At 37.7% G+C, this 18,236-nt stretch overlaps 1 protein-coding gene across 3 annotated transcripts in view; it reads right to left on the minus strand.

Annotated features, from left to right (window-relative positions):
* Positions 1–18,236, minus strand: part of LOC126188992 (tyrosine-protein kinase Abl) — a 469,368-nt gene that overhangs the window by 137,400 nt on the left and 313,732 nt on the right. For all 3 annotated transcript variants that reach the window (XM_049930790.1, XM_049930788.1, XM_049930789.1), the window contains exons 3-5: positions 15,921–16,219; positions 12,567–12,708; positions 8,595–8,725 (exon numbers count right to left, since the gene is read on the minus strand). In XM_049930790.1, coding sequence (XP_049786747.1) covers positions 8,595–8,725; positions 12,567–12,708; positions 15,921–16,219 — 572 coding nt within the window. The remainder of the gene's footprint in view (positions 1–8,594; positions 8,726–12,566; positions 12,709–15,920; positions 16,220–18,236) is intronic.

Raw genomic sequence — 18,236 nt, forward strand, 5'->3', positions numbered from 1 at the left:
ACATCCAAGCAATGAGTTGCAACATTTTATTTTAGCCCCCAGCGTAGTGTTCAATTGGTCTCCTAGAGTGCCACTGTCCCCCTTCTAAGATCTGTGTCATGTAGGAAGGCAGCCCAGTTTTCAGCCGTTCTGCACATCCCTTCCATTAACCACTAGCAGCCAATAAGATTCATTCTCTTTCTGTCTCCTGCATGTTGCATTGTTGCCATACTTTATGACTGTCAGATTACTCATCCAATTATGTATGATTTTTTTCTTGCAGCAATATAGCTGTGAATGTTTATCTGTAAATATTTTATTGCAATTAAAAAAGTATCAGGTGACAGCAATAAACATGAAGTGCTTCACAAGTAGGCGAGGGGGATTATTTACTGCATTTACACTTTTTTCAAATGTGAATGTGAATTTGAAAGTGGGACTCATACAGTTGACATCTGAAAATACAATAATGAACTGCAGAAGCTTATGGTGTCGGCAAAAGAACTGTAAACAGAATTGTAAATGAAAGTGTCAGAGGTGTAGGAACCTTAGGACACACCAGTTTTGTGTCGCCTGGCAAGCACCATAATCACAACAAACCTCTAACACAGGTAGATCACAAAAACTTGTTACAATTATGTATGAGAAAATTGGCTTCACAGGTAGTGGTCCATCAATATAAAGAATTTTGGAAGACATTGTTTTCAAATATGTTAAGAAGAGAGTTTTTAGTTGCAAGAAGTGACATAGGTGCAACACTAACTACATCCCTCTAAAAGAGATCAAAAGAAGGAGGCAGTTCAACAGTGTATTATATTGATGATATGTGGGTGAATCACAATCATTCCAGGGAGACCTGCTGGAAAATGAGTGAGGGTACTGGCAGTTTTAAAGCTCTCTCATAAGAGTAGGCTCTCGGATGATTATTCTGCATGCTGACTCTTCTTCTAGTTTTGTTCCTGAGAGTGAACTTTCATTCAGCTATAAGAAAAACACCAGTGACTGCTATTCAGAAACGAATGCTGCCAGTTCTGTGAAGTGGTTAACTGAACTATTCTTGCCATATCTTTGTCCAAAGTCTATCACTGTCTTGTACCAGGCTAGTTGCTATACAACTGTTACCAACAAAACAGTACGTAAAAAACACCAAGAGAGCAGATATTTTGCCATGGGTTAAATATAAAAATATTTCACACAGCATACACCAGACTCTTGCTGAACTCCAGCAGTTCATTAATTTATGTCAGGCACGCAACAGAAGGTACAGATCTGATTTCCTTGCACATCAATATGGTCGCACGGTTTTGCATTTCCCCACGTCACCACCAGTGTAGTATCATAGAATTAATTTGGGCAAAGGTTAAAAGCTATGTGGGGAAAAAAAAAGAAATAAATAAATTCCCCTTCAGTGTGGCCACAATCTGTGTGGCATGCTGAAAAGCTTCCAGAAGAATACTTTGATAGCAAGATGAAGATGGACATAAGCCTTTACCTATCATCGTAATTTAAAATCAGATGTTTCAGACAAAGAGTCATATAGCAGTGACTATGGTATTACGATGTAGGCTTCGAAACAAAGAAAAGTAATAATATTTCTTAGTTTTGGAGACTCACTATTTAAAAAATGTGTTTGTCAACATATCAGTGGTGTACATAGTATATGAGAACTTCCTAGCCTTTACTGATTAGGAATTTGTGTCCTAGGAAGTACACAGGCTATAATACTCAACATACCATCCAAGGAGAAGTAAAGCTTTTCCCAGTGCATTGTATGCTCTTATAACTCGCAAGAAGATGGCTGAATAAATTTGTCAAAAACTCCAGTATTTCCAGACATAAACCCCCCATCATTTTCAAGGCAAGAACTGGAAATGCCTTAAAATGACAGGGATGGTTACCTGCCAAGATATCGATGGTTTTCAATGTTATCAGTCAGCACTCCCTCAGGTTATCTGCACAAGATGGTTAATTGTTTGCTTGTTCAATGCATTATAAATGCTATCTCCCACAGTAATGCTGAACAAGTTAGTTTGCACTCATAACACCCATTGACAGGGAAAATATGACAACATACTGACCATTTTTACAACAGTTTTTTAGATTACTCTATTCTACCATTAACGCTCTTTTTAAATGCAGTGTTTACACTTAACTGCATTCAGACACCCACACACATGCCTTATGCACATATTTAAAAATTCCATGGAGTAGAAGCAGTTGTCAAGCAAATATAATTATTCTGGTTTCTGCTTGAAGTTTATTTTGTAGTGTATTATATTTTTACTTATAATACTGTCCAAGTCACAATAAATAACAATTATTGCAAGCAGATTCAATGACCTTGTCAATAGACAGTTGTACTTTTGAGAAAAGTTGTACTCGATGTCTTCACAAAGCTGTGTAGAAGTGGACGCAATGTCATCAAGACATGAAGTAAGATTTGTCTGAAGATGAATGATTGGAATCAGTTTTAAAATTTATTATTCCCCTCACAGATTTGAATGTATAATACAATGTATCATATGCAAAAGAACCTGATTGTTGTCCACTGCAACACAGTTCAGCAACATGGAATTTATTTGCTCACTCTGTGCTGTGCTGCCACGCATAAACAGATCTCATCTGCTCCAAGCTTCTCATCCACTCTGCATGTACGCACAGAAGTGTCATCCTGTGTCACACAGGGTACAGTATAGTGTAATGTTCTGGCTAAGGGGACAGCACTCTTGTGAAGTTGTTCTGCATTTTTAATGTACTTGTAAAACCTAATTAACTAATGAAAATATGTTGGGAAATCATGTAAAGATATTATTTGAGGGTGCCACACACTTTCCTAAGAAAGTTCTTCCAGGATAACATCGTTGCAATCAATAATCAGTACTATAAGTGTTTGTGTAAGTTTCTTTTTCAGGTCATGAGGGAATAGCTTTTAATAATTTGTAGGGCACGGAGCAAAGCTGATGGCTTCTTGGACACTGTAGTTTCATGCTTAGTCCAATTTAGACTTTAACCCTACATCCTGCAGCCATTTTAGTGCAAATGGGCCAGTATTTAGATTCTTGATAACTGCCTTGAGGTTTGTTGGTTTTTTCACTTAGATACAATTGTAGATCGACAGCGTACTTGTGGTATTTGCAGTACGACAGAACTGATGAACATCATTTATGCACAATGAAAAGAGTACAGGACCTAATATTGAATCCTGAGAGCCCCCTGAGACTACCTGCCTCCATTGTGACTTTCTGGTGCTGGACACAACGAATCGCTGGCAATACATCAGGTATGGGTGAAACCACTGAACTGCACTTGCCGAGAAATTTAGGCTGCTGAATTTGGCAAACAAAATGTCAAAAGTCAACATTGTCAAATGCTTTGCTGGAGTCTAAGAAGGATATGATAGTTGCCTCTTGTGCATCCATGGCAAGTTTCAGATCGTATGTTACCTTTATTAAGGCAGATGATGTGCTGTGATGTTTACAACAGAAACCTGATTGGTATTCGTCTAGTAGGTTGTTTGTGGTTAGGTAGTTTGTTAGGTTGTCATGGAGTACATATCATAAGGCCTTGAACAGTGCAGGAAGAATGCAAATATGTTAGTAACCAGAGAGCACTGTGACATCCTTTCTAGGCAGTGGCTTAACTGGTCCCCATTTTCAGGCCTCATGGTAAACACCTGTGGTTAAGGAGTGGTTGTAGGTATCTATTACAGTGGGCAGCTGTGGGTCAACAATAAGCTGCATCATTTGGGCTGTGATGCCACCACGTACAGCAGATGCCCATCTGATATGCATGATGAAAGTACTTTCATTCCACCACTACATCACACATTACTATAATAATATTTTAACTGCAGAGATTGTTACAACAGGAAGATCACAAAACAACCAGTAAGATTTTCATGAACACGATGATTCATTATGTGGTGATCAAATGGTGTTTGTGTGAAGAAGCAATGGTAAGTGAACTTGCTTGTAGACTTGCAGTTTGGATAATTAATTAGAAGAAAACATACTTTAAGAGGACACATTACAATAGGGAAATAAACAAATGAATGCACATTTCGTTGTATCTGAAGTCAGATGTCAACATTTTTCAGGGCATTAGTGAACCATGCCCAATGCATTAAAAGAAAACGAACTTTTATTTTAATGAAAGTGTCGGTGTACATTGTATTGGAAATTAGCTTGTATTTGTTCATTGTGACTGTAAAAAATGAATGATTAATTCTTCACCTGTATTTAACTATATTACTTTAACATTACATCAGTTTTTCTTGGAAGAGTAAAATATGGACTTCGTCTACCTTTGATTTGAATCCCTAATTTCTCCAAACGTAAATACTGTGAGCTTAGGTGGTGACTTACCTACAGCTAAAATTGTCACTTGAATACTTGAACCATTGTTGGTGTGGTAACGGATCACTTTTTTTACTTGTTACAAAACTTGGTTTCCTATTTCCGCAAATAACAAGTTTTATATGGATAACAGTATTTTATTAGCACAATTCTTTATTATTACAATCAGCAAGTACGTTTTTAATTAATTAAACAAAAGTAATGTGGTATTTAAAGAATGAAAAATACCGTGGAGTCTTGACTACTGGGCTTGTGAAAACAAAATGGGACAGGTACCGAATGATGTGTCACTTACGACAAAACGTTGTTGAACTGGTCTTGAACACATTCAAGGCATCGATGAGAGTGATGGCCTAATGAGGCACTTAACCTGCAATATGTGGAGTGTCTTAGTTTAGGCTGAAGATTTCTGTGAAGTTCTGGAGACACTTTCTGTACCATGACTTGGACCCACCCATTCTTAGTCACCAAGTGTTATGCTGTCTTCTATATTTTCATTGTGAATATGCTGTGGGCATTCCTTTCTTCCAAGATGACACAACCAAACTTCACAGGGCTGCAAACATACGTATAGTGTGAACCAAAACTCTGGCAACAAAATTCCGGAGGTTGTTCAGTGATATTTTCTCAGGATTTTCGTTAAAGAAACCCATGGTGTTCAGTGGATCATTGTAGAGTAATTGCATTTCATTTGATTTATTGCCCTCATTTGTCTTTACACCTGCACTGCACTGAAAATGCTTGTATAACACTGCAAATGTTGACAGTATGCACAGAGTGTCTTGTTTGGAAACACTTGTTACATTCACTCATTTTACTTGTTGATAACACTAAATCCCTCTTTACTCTTTGACTTTATGACTGCATTGGTATTGCTTGGTTCACTTATATCAAAATACTCACAAAATCTTACTGGACAACCTTCGAAATTTTGTCAATAGAGTTCAGGTTCATCCTGTATATGTAAGGTGTAAAGGCAATAGAGTTACACTCATATTCAGGTCTCTCAAATCCCAAACTAACTTCAGATTCTGTTTTCCGTGGATCCCCTAAAGTACTTCAGAACAGTGGGAGAATGGTTCCTTCAATATTGCCAATATCTCATTTTATTTGTGACAGTAATTGAGACAGTGTTCAACACATGCCTTAATTGTCAGTGTGACATTAATCACTAATATTAATCACTAACAGAAAACACTAATTTTCCCCTTTTTTAATGTATCTAGTTAACCATCAACTGACACGAGCCTCAAATGTACCTACAATTTCTTAGGCATTCACGCAATACAGTAAGGTTACAATGTCATTTCTAAACCCTTTCTTGTTAAACTGAGTAACCAAAAGTCATGGGTAGGCACTGGTTGTGATGCCAATAGTGAGACACTAAGCATACTAGTTGCAGAAGTATGAAACCAGAATTTTCCTACAGATGGTGCTAGACATCAGTGTAGGGCCTGTAAGACCACGTCTGCAGGGCCATCTGCTTCCTGTAATGGCTGATGACGAATGTCAACAAACAGTAACCCAACTTCCATACATTGGTATCTGTTTCAAACCCATAAACATGTCGAATTTTGTTCCTATGAATACAATTTGCAGACAGCAATGGTTTCCTGTTACCACATGAAGAAAACTGCTGCAGAATCGCATCGAATGCTTGTTAAAGCTTTCGGCAAACATGTTCTTGGGAACACACAGTGTTTTGAGTGGTTCAAAACATTCAAAAGTGGTGATTTTGACATGAGAAAGAACGAGCGTGGGAAACCACTGAAAAAGTTTGAAGACAACAAAGTGCAGACCTTCTTGGTTGAAGATGATATTCAAACTCAACAGGAACTCGTGGAACAATTGAATGTGACACAGAAAGCCGTTTCTCATTGGTTGAATGCTATGGGGAAAGGTGCAGAAAGTGGGAAAACGGGTTCCATATGAACAGAATGAAAGACAGCAAGTAAATTGAAAGACCACTGGTGACATGCTGCTCGCCAGGTACAAAAGAAAGTCATTTCTCCATCGAATAGTGACAGGCGAATAAAAATGGATATATATTGAGAAATCATGGATGAATCCACGCAAACCATCGACATCCACTGCAAGACCAAATCGCTTTGGAAAGAGGACAACGCTCTGTGTTTGGTGGGATCAGAAGGGTGTCATCTATCATGAGCTGCTAAAATCTGGTGAAACCATTAACATTGATTGCTACCAACAGCAAATGATTGATTTAAATTAAGCATTACATGAAAAATGGCTGGAATATGTAAAAAGGCAACACAAAGCCACATTGCTCCATGATAACGCTCAATCATACACAGAAAAACGGGTCAGGTAAACGATTGAGGCGTTCAGTTAGGAAATCTAGGGCATGTGGCTTATTCTTTAGACTTAGCTCCATCTGCTTATTATCTACTTGCATCACTGAGACACGCTCTCGCTGAACAATGCTTCAATTCATATTAAAATGCACGAAAATTGTCGCCAATTGATTTGCTTCAAAAGAATTGCCCCCCCCCCCCCCCATGGCATTCATAGCCTGCCAGAGAGGTGTTTATCAGTTTCGAACAACAGACATGTAATTACTGCAAACAAATTCCAGTTTCATACTTCTACACCTGGTAGACTCTAAATGGTGTTGGAATGTTTATGCAAAGATATTAATCCATGTATCTTACAGTCTCCTCTTCTTATTTTTCTTCTCTGTCTTTTCCTGTTTCTCTATGGGTTTGGCGCTATTATATGGTTTTTGGCAATGGTATTAACAGTTGGTGGTTGAAGCCCTTCCTGACATAACCCCCCCCCCCCCCCCCCATGACGGAATACGTATACCCCATCAGTCTGTTTCTGGAGTAAACATTCAAGTGTGGGAACATTTTCTAACTGTTTATGTAGGGTGTATCTGAGGTGGGACATGAGTATCAGCCAGGTATTTACCAAGTTGGATGTGGGAAACTGCCTAAAAACCAAATGCAGCTGGCCAGTTAATCAGTACTCGTCGTTTATCCATGAGGCAGATTCCATTTATCTTACAGTGTTACCCACAATTGCTAATGTGCTGGGTTCACCAAGCATACACAGATATTAACAGCAAACCATAGTGCTTGAAAGGGTTAAGATCAGTTAATCAGGAGGCCAAGCAATGGTGGTGCAATAAAAGAACGGTGACACGACAAACCATCCTGCTAAAGCTTGTCATCACCTTCATGGTATTTTGAGCCATAGCAGGATGCAGATGGTGAGCAAGAAAGTTCATATAATGTGCACATATCATTGATCCTTACAATCTGACAATGGGACCTAATCGTGAGCATGTGAACACAGCCCATGCCGTAATTGTTCCACTGCCTGCCTGAAGTCAACATTGTTGACACATGAGATCCATAGCTTCAGGGAGTTTGTGCCACACACTCACCACCTTGGGACAACTGAAACTGGGCTTCATCAGACCATGCTACTTACTATTGTGTGGTTCAGTGACTATATTCACACACCCTAGCAGTCATTGAGCTCTGTGTCGAGGTGTCAGTAAATAGACATGAGGCAAACAGCAACTGCTGAAGCCTATGCTGTTCATTTGTCTCCATACAGTTCTGGTAAAAATGGATTCCTGAAAATCCACACTCAACCTGGGAGTGATCTGGAACAGCAGACCAAACCCACACACAGACGGAACTAAGTAGATCTCCATTTTCTACCTATGCATTAGATTTACTCCAAACAAACAGAAACCATTTCCCTAAACTATGTATATCGTAACACAAAATATCAGTATTAATTTTATATTTTAGTCAGCTGTTCAAACTTAAATGTACATTTAATCAAGGACAGAGAATGTATGTTTAATGAATCAGCTTAACTTAACAAAGCATTGATTGTAGTATGTATGATTTTACCCACACTAAGCTGAAACATAATTAAATAAAATGTTCTTAACCACCACAGCAACAGAATGCACCAACTTACAGCATACTAGAACATTAGCATCATTTCCATAGCAAAAAAATAATGGCTGAATAATAAAAATAATTTATGGCATAAGGCAAGCTGCTTCAACACAATTCTGCATTGTTTAATTCTGAGTACAATCTACATCTCATTAGAGCTGATTAAAATAATACTGTAAAATTGTGTTTGTGTTATCTCAGATGTCAATCTCATTACAAAGTACACAGTATTTTTAAAGTATGCTGTAATAACTATGTATGTGATGGGTGGAGAACAGTAATTTGTGGCACTGTATGTCCACAAGGCACATACACTCACCTTGAGTGTCTTGACTGCAACAGTTACATTGTAACGTTTCCAAACTGCCTCATACACATCACCATACTGTCCTCCGCCCAATTTATGTCGCATGACGATGTCTGTGCGGTTGATCTCCCATTCATCGGGTTCTGGAACATGTAATACTTTGATCATAAAGACTGGTGGGAAGTAATATAGAGACCATTGACATCTGTAGCTTTTGGAGTGACAACTTTTAAGAAATCCTATTGCCAAGAAACCTCAACATGTTGTATCACATGGAATCTGTCCAAATAATCTGCTGGGATCCAAGCAAGATTGCATGAAGGTACCAATTTCAAATATATGCAGACAATGAGCAATAGCTTGTATTCTCGATCGAATTTATTTACATTAGAAAATCAATGCATCCAAAATTATTTCCCCTGTCAAATTTAACTGTGCAAAAATAATAATGGCAGTAGCAAAATGATAACTGAGCAGGAACAAAATCATTCTATTTTGCATTCATATGCCTGGGTGCTACATATAAAATCATGAGAAGCATATCCATGGCATAGAAGTGCAAGTGATTCAAAGCATAAGGATTCTAGAATCTGTGTAGAAAAGGGCTACATCATAATTTTAAACAGGCTTTGAGGAATATGGAGGACATACAGATTAACTAAAACATAAAAAGAACTAAGTTACAACAAGAATATCAAATTTTCGATTCACATCTTGGAAAACAAATCTGAAAGGGGTAGAATCACTACATTTAAAACAAGCAGAAATGGGTAAAAGCTGGTCTGAAGATAAAATTCTAAATGCAAATTATTTTAAAAAGTAACAATGCAAAGAACTGGCACATTCTTTCATTCTCTTAAAGATAAATTCTAAATGTTTGACAAAGTATGGTTCTATATTCAACCTAAATTATGGCACCCATGTGCCAATACAAATGAGAGCACGTGGGGGGACCCAGGTCACTTTGGATGTTCACTCCTCAGTATGTCAAACTGCTGCCTGCAAATTATGAACAACTTTCAAGGAAAGTTAGCAAGAATATATGAAGGAAAAGATGTCTACATATTTTGATTCCATATGATGCTTTGAAGACTCTTAATATGGACACACTGCTACAGTATTTGATATAATTTTTGCTTTGTAACAGCAGCGGCACCTGTCTTGTTTGTCTCACGAGTATATTAACAGTCATAGATTAGACAAAGAGATCAAAATGTTCAGACTGCTTGACCCGAGTAAGGATTGGTTAGAGGTTATGAGGCTGTCATCAGTTAGAAATTATACAGAAGGAAGGCGAAGGTGAGATAAGAGAGGAGGTAGTCTGTTGCAAAGGTAAGGAAGGAAGACGGGCAGAGGGAACAGGAAGGCAGGCAGAGGGGTGGAGTATGGGGGATGACAGGGGTAAGGAAAATCAAACTCATACCTCCAAATTTTCTCCCTTATGTTAGATATATATCTGCAGAACAACAGTATCTACATACAGAGAGTCAATTATTAGTTGATGTCAGCCTACAAAGCCAAAACTCTTTAATAATTTTGTGAAACACATGAGAAAAAAAAGAATTATCTCTGTAACTGTATATTCTAACAACATATTTATGACTTATTTGAATTGGATAATATACTGGTGAATACACATGTTTCACTGAGACTTACAGTTTGCAATAACCAGTATTAAATACATGATTTGTCAAAACTTTAACCAATATTCAACACTTAACTAAAATCCGTGTTAGGAAATAATCATCTGAATCATTAATAGCGTTTCTGTTCTACAGAGCTGAATTTCGGTCAAGGACAGTGGTAATAAAACTGCACAATTTGTAATGAGAGACTGAGCATTCAAATACTGGTGGAAATCTTAGGTATGCAATTTAAAAACCATATCTAGTATAACCAAAAATGTTATCAGCTGCCCACCCACTCCTCCTGCCACCACAATAATCTGTATTTAATATTTTACAAGTGTCATACACTCTCGCCCAGTACAACAGCAATAATACATACCCATAGTTTGACACAGACAGAAAAAGATGAAGAGGAGGAAGGATGTGATCATGTGGGAGGAGGAGGAGGGGGGAGGAGGAGGGAGGGAGGGGGGGAGGAGAGGACGTGAGAAAGGAAGAGGAAGTAGAGAGGAAGTTGGGAGGGGTGGGAATAAATGGAAATGAGATATAGAGAAAGAACTGTACACAAAGCAGCATTAAGCTGAAAATAAGTTCCTTGACAGTAAGTTACCAGAAGCCCTTAGCTAATATAACTTTGCCGGTGCAGTTTCACCACTAGTATTAAATATGTTATCTGTATAAAAACTTCTTGAGGTGTCATTCATACCCACCGTGGTTCAAAAACATAAAACAGCACTGATATTATTTCTACCAATATTGCACTTGAAATAAGTTACTTTTTTTCTAATGAGATATGAACCATAAAGAGCTCCTTTCAACATTCCAAAAGTTTTTCCTTGTCTTTTTCCATTCAAATAGGATATCAAATTCAATATTAAGATAAATACCTTTTCTGTAAATTTTTTTTGCTATAAATGAAAATTACACTTTGTCTTACTGTGATGATGATTTAGAAATGCATGCCTTAACAGCTGCATGAAAGAAATGCTGTCCAACATCACCGTATTAAAAGTAGTGCCGAAACCAAGCAGCTAGTAGATACATGGGAATTAAAAAAAGCTAAGGTGATGGCTGACCCTTTAATTTATATACAATAAAATGACACATACAAGACCTGTCACTTAGAGCTAATACAATGCCTAGACTGTTTATTGGTCTCAATTTTTGAAATTATTTCATTGGTGGTTTTATTGTATAACGCAGAACTTGAAGCAACAGTTTAATCACATACCAGTATCATAGTAAATAAAAATTACAAAGAAATAAAATGGTTGGTCAGTACCCAGCTTTATCAGGCAGAAGTACAGTACTGTCAATACACACACTTAAAAGGTGTAAACTAGTTCTTGTTTTTAAAACTATTAATTCCTTTCTCTGGGAGGGGAGAGAGACAGACCAGTGCAGATTAGAAAGTAGGGGCAGGATATTCTGATCCCATGATGGGAGGGGCCACCCACTGTGACGAAAAGGAGAAAAAAAGATAAGGAGTGAGGAGAGGAAGAGGGAGAGCAACAAAGATAGTATATTAATAAGCACAGTGCTAGAAGCTGCAGTCAACAGATAATTTAAGGACAGAGTAAGAAATACAGACAGACAGACAGAGTAAGAAATAGAGAGAGACAGAGGAAGAGAAATGAGAAGTGAAATTAATAACACAATTAAAAACTGAGGAAGTAAGAAACATATTCAAAATCAGAATTGCTTTTCTCCATTTTTAAGTGTGTCAATCAGAAATGCTGGAGGTTTGCATTCTGAGGTAGGTACTAGTCAACCATTGTCAAGCTTTTGCAAGTCAGCTTTCCTTTTGATGCAATTAAATAATCAAATACACTTTTAGAGAATACATCAGGAACTGGTCAACTTTTAGTTGCTTTCATGTTCTGCATGATAATTTGTTAGATTAACATAATGGGTAAGCTGCAGTTTTCACCAAAATTCTGTTGTATGCCCAACACTTTCATATTATCACGTTAATTTCACTATCATGTGAGACTAAACTTGTTCATAAAAGCAGACCCATATTACTAGTATACTACTACAAAGGGAAAAAATGTATCAGTCTGTAATAACATATTAAAACAGGTTGTGACAGATTTTCTACAACAAATTTCTCAGAAATATATTTCCTGCCATCTCTCACAGCATGAGCATAACATACTGAAATGCACAGAAACAAAAAGGTTATATTAAATGGACTTTTTAAAATTAGTAACAAAATTAAAATAAAACATGTTAAGGACCAGCCTGGTTAGTTTCCATGTGCACCATTTTTCATGCCATTAGTTGCAGAAGCTCATTCTGAAAAAAATATTTTGGCACTAACTTGATACAAGTGGTATGTGAAGGGAACCCCCACCTGGGCTAAGGGCAAACACAGTCGGTTTGTTGTGTTTGGGAGCTGGGTATAAAAGCTGCGTAATAAGGCCATCTGCATGCATCGAATGGTGATGAACCAGTTCTGCAAGTGTGTTGAACTTGCTCTCTGTTGTCACATATACCTGCAAGCAATTGTAAAGAAATACAAATTAAACTTACTAAATAGATCAACACTTATATCTGGTAAGAAATTAATAATCACAGAGCATATAGTAGAAAAAAGGATACATCTGGCAGCATGCATGAGAGAGATATTTTCAACTCTGCTGCTACTATGAAATTTTCTAAGTACTGAATAAAATTTCACAATGCTCCTGTATTTTTATTCTGAAATTATTTTGTATGCTACATTCATAGCTCTGTAAATCATGGACGCAGGACCATCATCATTCCCTTTGGGCCTTTGTCCCACTTCAACGCAGGGTCGGCCTTGTTACTATGGATTTGGTGATGTTGGTGTCAGAGGGTGGCGGATGCCCTTCCTGTCGCCAACCCATACCCCCCGGGATGAAATTAGTGTACTCCAGCTGTCTGTGACTAGTGTAAACCATGAAATAGTGGGAACATTTTCAAATGTCTGCGAGTCGCGTAACTGAGGCAGGATGTGGGGACTGGCCCTGTATTCACCTACTGGGATGTGGAAAACCACCTGAAAAGGTGACAAGAACACATTGAAACATAATGAAAAATGGCCAATTATGAGAGTGGGGAATCTTCCACATGAGACTACAGTAGCAAATTGCCCTTCTATGAGAGGGTAACAAAGAGAGTGAAAAATACAGGGTACCTCAAAAAGTACACTATAACTTCAGTGTTTTATAACTGAGGCAGGACTGTACGTTGCACTTGTCACCAAAGGTGCACATATTGAAATTGATTGAATGACATAAAAAGCTGGAGAGATAGCGTGTCGCCCAATCCAAATATGGTGTGAATATCTCGATCAATTTGGATGCTGTAACACATTAAATTTGTACTGTACCGTTTGAGACAACCTCTAATTGTGAAACTTCCTGACAGATTAAAACTATGCACTGAATTGTGACGAACTCAGAACCTTTGCTTTTCACAGGCAAGTGCTCTACCGGCTGCAAAAAATAATTGTGACGAGTGAGTGAAAGGTACCAATTAGATAGTGTAGGGTCTAAAACCACCACAGACGTGATCTGTCTCCATACAATTGTAATAAATTTCTCAATTAAGTTTTCCTTTGCATTGAAAGTATGGTGTTAATAGCAAGTAAATGCTACTTTGTACAACTGTGTGAAGGATAGGAGAATTTGTTCCATAATCTTGGCACTACACGAAGAGGTTTTATTGATGCAAATGAAACGAATAATGGACAGTTTTGTCACTTCCACGTTTTTCCATTTATTGATTCATTAATTTGTCTTATGGAATCCAAACCTCAACACAGGAAACAAATTCCTGATTGACATGAAAAACTGAAAAGCTGTAGAAAATAATGAATTTCATAAAACAAAATTACAACAGGACAAACAAAATACCATACATAACAACTTGGGCAGGTGTCTACAGACAATAAGTCCCTTTTGGATCTTCTGGCATGCACTTTTAATGTTGAGTGGGAAACAGGGTAAGAATATTTGACAAAATGGTGGAAAACAGAATACGAGAGGGTGCGTAAATGGGGGAGGGGGGGGGGGGGGGAGCAAAAAGGGTGAGGGGCAGCAGGTGACAGTGAGACAATTATGGCTTCTATCATAAAAATGGCTATCACAATTTATCCATCCAGTGGGCATTCATTCAATAAATGATGAGGGCAAACAGAAATGTCAAATGTAACTGCCACTTATTTTTATGATACTATTTGAACACCAAGCAGGTTAAATTGTAACAGGTAATCTTAATTTCAGGAGAGACAGCATGTCCATATGCTTAATGACTATACTAAACAATATTAAAGGATCAAGGTTAGAGCTTTAGAGTTTGTTTTCTGGCATGTCTATAGAAAATGAGAATTCATTAATTTCTTTACAAATCCACAATTCAGTCTAGAACAACAGAATATTTATTTCTAATCACAGAATTTACCAATCTAAATCAGCATGTATAATCAACTGTAGCAGAGGTGCTGCAGGTCATAAATGGTGAAATTTAACCTCCCAAGGACAACAGCCAATTGGAATTAAGCTTTGGGAAGCTTGGCCAAGAAGCAGCTCTTCATCAAAGAGAGTTTTCGCAAGGGCAGGAAATGGCCACTGTATATATCTAAGTCTGTTCCTGGTCCTGATTGGCTGAAAGGGCTACATGTTAATAAATAGTTTTGTGGAGCAGTTTGAAGCTCGCAAAATCAAAAAGAAGTCAGCTGGCAGCCCTTGTCAAATGTGGGAGTGATTTAGCGAGTGAGCACATGCTTGGTAGGTAGAGGTCTCTTATCAGATTGCAAAAGCCGTAGGTTGCTGGAGGTGGTGTTGGATAAGCCTGACCAACTTGGACAGCTTCAATTAAAGCTAATAAATTCAGTTTATTTTCATTGAAACTTCAAGTGTGATTTTGTGTATTGTATCTCAACTAACTATGGAGTGTATTCCTGTTAAGGAGATAGTTGGTAGAAGTTGCCAGGAATCAGCTGGAGGAGCTGTATCAAGCTGGTCAGACCTTGATGATTAAGATAACTACAGGGCTTTAACTATTGACTTTGGAGTTGTGACTATTTTAACTCTGTCTTGTGAATGAAAGCAAGTCTGGTTATCCTTATTTAGAATGATTTAACATTGTAGCAGCACAGGTGGTATATCCAGGTCTGTCAACTAGCATTTTCAAATAGATGTGTGCAGAAATATGTTGCATAATTTGTCTGGCAAACTGCACAACACTAGGAGTCGGAGGATTCTTCTGTATCCGTGAGTGTAATTTTGTGTGATGCCACAGAAGATCCGAGAACAGATAAAAGGTTTGTTTCAAATTTAATGTATTTTTTATAATGTTATATTGAGGAAGTGTAGGGAAACAGATTTGGTTTTTGGCCTAGAGGTTTATGACGTATGTTATCTGGAACATATGTGCGCAATTCATAAATGTTGAATTCAGCCTTTTCTCAACCAACTCACACTATGTTAGCAAACAAAAGAGAGTAATTGTTTCACTCTCTCCGTTACCACAGAAAAACCTGCCTCTGCATATTATTTATGAAACTTGAGACCCTTTATTCAGTTTAGCACCTCTCCTTTCTTGCACGTTGTTACAGGGTACAGGTAAATCATTCGTTGTTGACAGATATTCTTCTCAGTAGGTCATAATTAAATGTTGAAAACAGCAAAACAAAAAGTATTAAACAACTTCAAATACACAAACTAAATAAAATTCTTACCTTCCCCTCACTATCCTCAGAGATTCGATAATGGTACACACGACCCTCGTAGCGCAGTGAGATGGATCTCTGACCGGGTGAGCTTTCTGATTCACGTACAAGGAAGCTCCCATTGATTCCTGAGCTAAGCAAGTACTCGGCTGCATTTCGCGAGATTGGCCCATGGTACCAGGAGTGTTTCTCCAGTGAGTTGACAGGTGTCACATAATTAGAAGGCACCCAGCCAACCTGGCCGGAGGCTGAGTGGGCTTCACACCACTCACCCGACTTATTGTAGCTCAGGATACGAACCTGCTCACCTGCAAAGATGATATGGTTAATTATAATAGTGCTGACTTTAAGTTTATTTGAGAGATGTAAGCATCAAAATAAAATATGATAAATACTGTGGTATGAATTGCCAATATACAGACTGTCAACTGTCACAGCAATAAGGCAAAACTACCCTTTGCCTGCAAACAGATTTCGATTCATGAACACTGTAGTAAAAAATTATTTTCAGCAGAGTACATGATGGTAGATATGAACTCACATCCAAATCAAGCACAAAATTGTCCCTGGAAGACCAGTACGCAAACTATAATTGTTATATAACTGCAGGCTATGAAAACTGATACCATCTGAGATAAGTTCACAATGCAACAGGAAAGCAGTTAACTCTTGGAAAAAATATTCCTGTTAAATTCAAATGTGGTATTGTACGAGTGATTCTATGTGGTATATATCACATGAAGCTAAGTGTATATGATGTACTGTAGCTATTGAAAATGAGGTATAGTAATGTTGTTATATTAGAGTAACTGCAATAGCAAGAAGACTGACAACCTGAGGTACTACTGAAAATTGCAAAGAATGAAAAAGAAGAGCCACTATAAACTGGTTGCTGAAGACAACTGAAAAATACCAAAGATACAGCCCATCTGAGAGCTACATGGAGAGAAAGATAGTCTCATAATATACGTTGTTGCCAAGAATACTAAGGCAAAATAGTGTGTCACATGTGATGCAATTGGTTATACATTAGTGTCAGGTTAACTCCTTGTATTATGCTCAACAGTTGGAAATAAAATGTAATCCATTTTCCTCTGGTTCACCTACATTGATGCAATGGTAACCAAATGAATTATTTTTTTCAGGAAACTTTTACCACTGAATGCAAGAGGCCCTACCTCTAGAGGTACGGAAACTTTTTTCATTTTTTAAAAGTTCACAAGGCCTGTGCTGTACAAAACTTGATGCAGTGATCTCATCACTCATTAGTTTCATGCATACACAAGTACAAATCTGTTACCAAATTTGATGGTAGTCAAATTAACAGACCATGCAGTTAACATGAAATCATAAAAAATGAAAGTTCTGTTTGGAAATTATATCTTCAGGTATAATGTTGAACTAATACTGAGGAACCAAAATTGAAAGAATAACAGAATAAAGTGCATCAGATTGATTGTCAGGGCTTTGGTATAGGAAAGCAGGCAATTTTCAAGCAGGTGATTAACATTTTCTTAATCATTCAATATATAACAACAAATTCAGATACAGGATACGTAAATATGATGTGGCCAATTACAAGCTAATTTCAGAAGCAGTTACTCTATTCCACTATCAAAATGAGCAATAACTAATCCAGTAAGTTCTTCAACAGCTTAGACCACTCAGTAATTCAAAGGAGTGGAAACTATTATACGGTTTTGAATGTGTATTTTAGCTGAGTTTTATAGCTGATTGAAATTGGATATGAGCTCTGAAGATGGTTCTGAAAGATAGAGAAATACCACTGGTGTGTGTGTGTGTGTGTGTGTGTGTGTGTGTGTGTGTGTGTGTGTGTGTGTGTGTGAGGGGGGTTTGGGATTGAAAGTAGAGCCTCATGAAGATTAGTATCTGCCAGCCCATCTGTCTCTTTTTGAATTTAATACCTTCAAGTGAGATACTTTGCAGGTGTGTGTACTTAGCAAATGGCAGTTATGACTGGCTTAAAAATAAGGTGTTCCAGTAACGGAGTGCTTCACCTCCATATCTTGTCATGTTACTGATGGACTAAATAACAGAGAGATTTGATATAATTTATGCTTGTGTCTTCTCCCAGTCCACAGATTTTTTTTCTGAATGGACTTAGTGAGAAAGTGAATCACTTTGTAAATCACACCAGCTAACACAGACCATGTCACAACGTGAAAACGCCCAACATATACCTTACTGAAATCGTTTTATTGAATTTTTCAGCCTTCGGTCACACAAGTGGTATGCAGTTTTGGCTTAGCAGCACATCTTTGTCAGATGACTGGAGTATATTATATAGTAATACGTCAAAGTACG

This window comes from Schistocerca cancellata, chromosome 5 (genome assembly GCF_023864275.1).
Source record: "Schistocerca cancellata isolate TAMUIC-IGC-003103 chromosome 5, iqSchCanc2.1, whole genome shotgun sequence".
NCBI classification, from domain to species: domain Eukaryota; kingdom Metazoa; phylum Arthropoda; class Insecta; order Orthoptera; family Acrididae; genus Schistocerca; species Schistocerca cancellata.